The following is a 3,096-nucleotide window of genomic DNA, read 5'->3' as shown; positions in this document are numbered from 1 at the left end:
AGCTATTGGTGCGAATTGCTGATTTGACGGGTTGTGACACAATATTTAGGAAAACATTTAATGCATTTTCCTCCTAATTTTTTTTTAAATGCAATTTAGCCCTTTGTTAACATTGATGTTTTTATTTAAATTCAAATAAAAAATGCAATTTAATCATTTTTTATCATTTAGCTTAAAAAAATCGTACATAATTAGGATCATGTTTTGATTTGAGTTTTAAATTTTGTTTGTTGATTAAAGTTAATTACTATCAATACAATATGACATTTTTTTAAATTTTTAGTTTAAACTCTTTTATGCTTCTTTTATTTGCTTCTAAATTTAATTTGATTTGTTGACGATTAAGACATAATAAAGGTTCATTTAGGAAGAGAATAAGAGAAGGAAAATGAAAGATAAATTATCCAATTGGGTTTAATCATTATGGTTATGTCCATTATTCGGGTCGTAGATTTTACGTGTGAACTCGAGTCAATATAATTTGTTATCGTTTTTTCATTTCATTCACTCAGTTTTTTATTTTCACATTTAAACTAAAGTTAAACAAAACTAGAATAATAGAGATTGATTTTTTTAAAAAACAAATCATCATTTGAGCGAGCAACTAATTTTCTGTCTGTTTGCTCGCTTAGTTAAACAGAAAATATTTATGGTGGTCAATTAATTTATTCTAGTATATTAATCAAGTTTTTAATTATTATTTAAAATATTTCATTGCATACAATTAAAAAAATAACACCATTTATATATTTTTAATATAATTATATATTTTTTATCCAACCCACAACAAATACTGTCCCAAAACCAAGTGTATCTTAAAAGGAAAGGCAGCATGAGCCTTGGATGCCTGTAAAATGATTTCGGCTTCTGATGTAGGTTGGTATATGTGACTGAACGAGATGTTAAGGCCGTAATTATGCCATAAGGGGCAACCAGTACAACAAGAGTGAGTTGTTGGAGATGCAATACATTTGACTTTTTAGTTCTTCAAATACCCTTGTTAAAGAAAACTCTAAAGCAATGAAAAGCCATTTCTATTCAAACAATATAGCAGTGAGACATCATCCATCAATTATAAGACTAAAGGCTTGTAAACAGACATTGATTATATTTGTATTTTTAAATAAGATTATTTGTCTAAGGTAGATGCTATCCCTTCTTTCAGAACTTACACAAACATCCTCGCTACCGCCATGTTCACTGATCTCAGTTTACACTAACAGTAGTAGGATCTCGTCATGCACAAGAAGTATGCTACCAGCAATGAGAGCATATGAATTGTGTGGATTTTATTGAATAAAATCGGCATAGAAAAAGAACAGCTTGTGTCACTATGGAGGACACCCTGCAGCAACCAAAATACTCATCACAAGAAACCATACTGTAAAACGTCTAACTTGGTTTTTTCCATGGGTTATCCCCATAGTAGAAAGCAGTGCCAACCATAAGGGCCACAGTAGCCCCTTGGACAACCACCCGAGCTCTCATTAACACCTGACCCAATTGAGAATTGCCTCGCCTGAAACTGATTAAGCCAGCTGTGAGAACTCCTGCCGTCATAAGTGCACCTGCAATAGTTATAAACAATCAATCAAACTGAAGCCAGATACAGAACTGTCTAAAGATGAATCCCAGTTCTATCATGAGCGAATAGCACAACGAATTTGGAATTCCTGATGGCCAATATCCAACTCAAAAGCTCAGATGTTTAAAATAAGAAGCTAACAGTAATATAAACCATCCATTTAAACTCCAGACACAGAGTCAGGTGCCCGAACCCTTAAAGCACATTATCTTTTGAAAAGTGGGATCTGCAATAAATGAGTTAGGAAAATGAAAGATGATGTTCAAGGTAAATATGCCAGAACCAGAGTTTATCCACCAACGTGCTAGTATTTGTGAAATGGAACCAAAGGCCAACAATTTACATTCATTCTATTACTGCAAATATACCAATTTACTCCTGTTTTCTACAAGCAATGCTATGAACATCAGGGAAAAAAAATCAGTAGGAAACCAAATCGCCACCGCCATCCCTCCAATGAAAACAGGAGAGAGAGGGAAGAAAATTCTTGAAGGCCATGCTTGTTTTGCGCTAGGATTTGGAATGGGAACGGATTCTCATTCCATTTCTAATGTAATGTAGTTTAATTCACTGAAACATGGATTGCCATTATCAAAAAAGCAAGTTACAATACCTTTCCTTTGGTACAATGAGATACTGATACTTTAAGTGAGATTAATTGTTCCATATCTCTAGTGCTACACTAAAACAGCATTAGAAGTAAAGTTAATTTTGAAAATAAAAATTGTAGAGTTCGAATTCTATTCACATTTCTAAGCAAACCCAACAAAAGGGCAAATCATAGAATCTCTCTGCTTCTTTTCTTCAAACCTTAAAACCCTAATCAATACAATCAAATTCCTAACAAATTTTAATTGGGCTAATGATTCCTCGAAAATGAAAGAAACAGTATTCACTAAATGTTGCAAATAAAAAAAAATGAAGCTTCAGCATCGCGTAATAGATGTATAAAAAATGAAAAGGGAAAGAAATGGGGAGGGGAGGGGAGGATTGATTGAATATTTACCGACGGGAACGAGGGGGTTCCTGACGCGCTTCTTCTCCTCGAATAGTTGTTCAAAGTTGGGTTCTGCCGTGCCCATCTTCTCCATTAATTTGCTTTCTTTCTGACTCTCTATTAAATTCTTTTTTAACATTTTTTTTCCAGCAGGAGAAAGAAGTAATGGATCAAACAGAACCAGAGAGTAGCTAATCTGAAATTTTAACACTCTACGGTACAAATAACGTATAATGATATAAAAACTTATTTTTTAAAAGTATTTTTTATTTTAAAAATATTAAAATAATATTTTTTATTTTTTAAAATTTATTTTTAATATTAATACTTAAAACAATTAAAAAAAATTAAAATTTTTAATTTAAAATAAAAAAATAATTTTAATTAAAAACATGTTAAAATTCATTCACAAACACTCCTAAAATTTAATATATGGATATGGATAGAGACACTAACTTGGTTTTAAATGACAAGTTGTCTGCATTAGATATATAGATATATAGGATGTGTTATT

At 31.6% G+C, this 3,096-nt stretch overlaps 1 protein-coding gene across 1 annotated transcript; it reads right to left on the bottom strand.

The window, feature by feature from the left end:
* Positions 1-1,013: 1,013 nt before the first annotated feature.
* LOC18105832 (RING-H2 finger protein ATL48) lies at positions 1,014-2,793 on the bottom strand. Its single transcript, XM_006374452.3, has 2 exons — positions 2,592-2,793; positions 1,014-1,568 (listed from the first exon to the last, which is right to left on the bottom strand). The coding sequence occupies exons 1-2, from the start codon at positions 2,719-2,721 to the stop codon at positions 1,393-1,395; spliced, it is 306 nt and encodes a 101-aa protein (XP_006374514.1). The 5' UTR covers positions 2,722-2,793; the 3' UTR covers positions 1,014-1,392.
* Between the last annotated feature and the right edge of the window lie 303 nt (positions 2,794-3,096).

The sequence above is a fragment of the Populus trichocarpa genome, chromosome 15 (assembly GCF_000002775.5).
Source record: "Populus trichocarpa isolate Nisqually-1 chromosome 15, P.trichocarpa_v4.1, whole genome shotgun sequence".
Taxonomy (NCBI): Eukaryota; Viridiplantae; Streptophyta; class Magnoliopsida; order Malpighiales; family Salicaceae; genus Populus; species Populus trichocarpa.
This window is presented reverse-complemented; position numbering and strand designations above follow the sequence as displayed.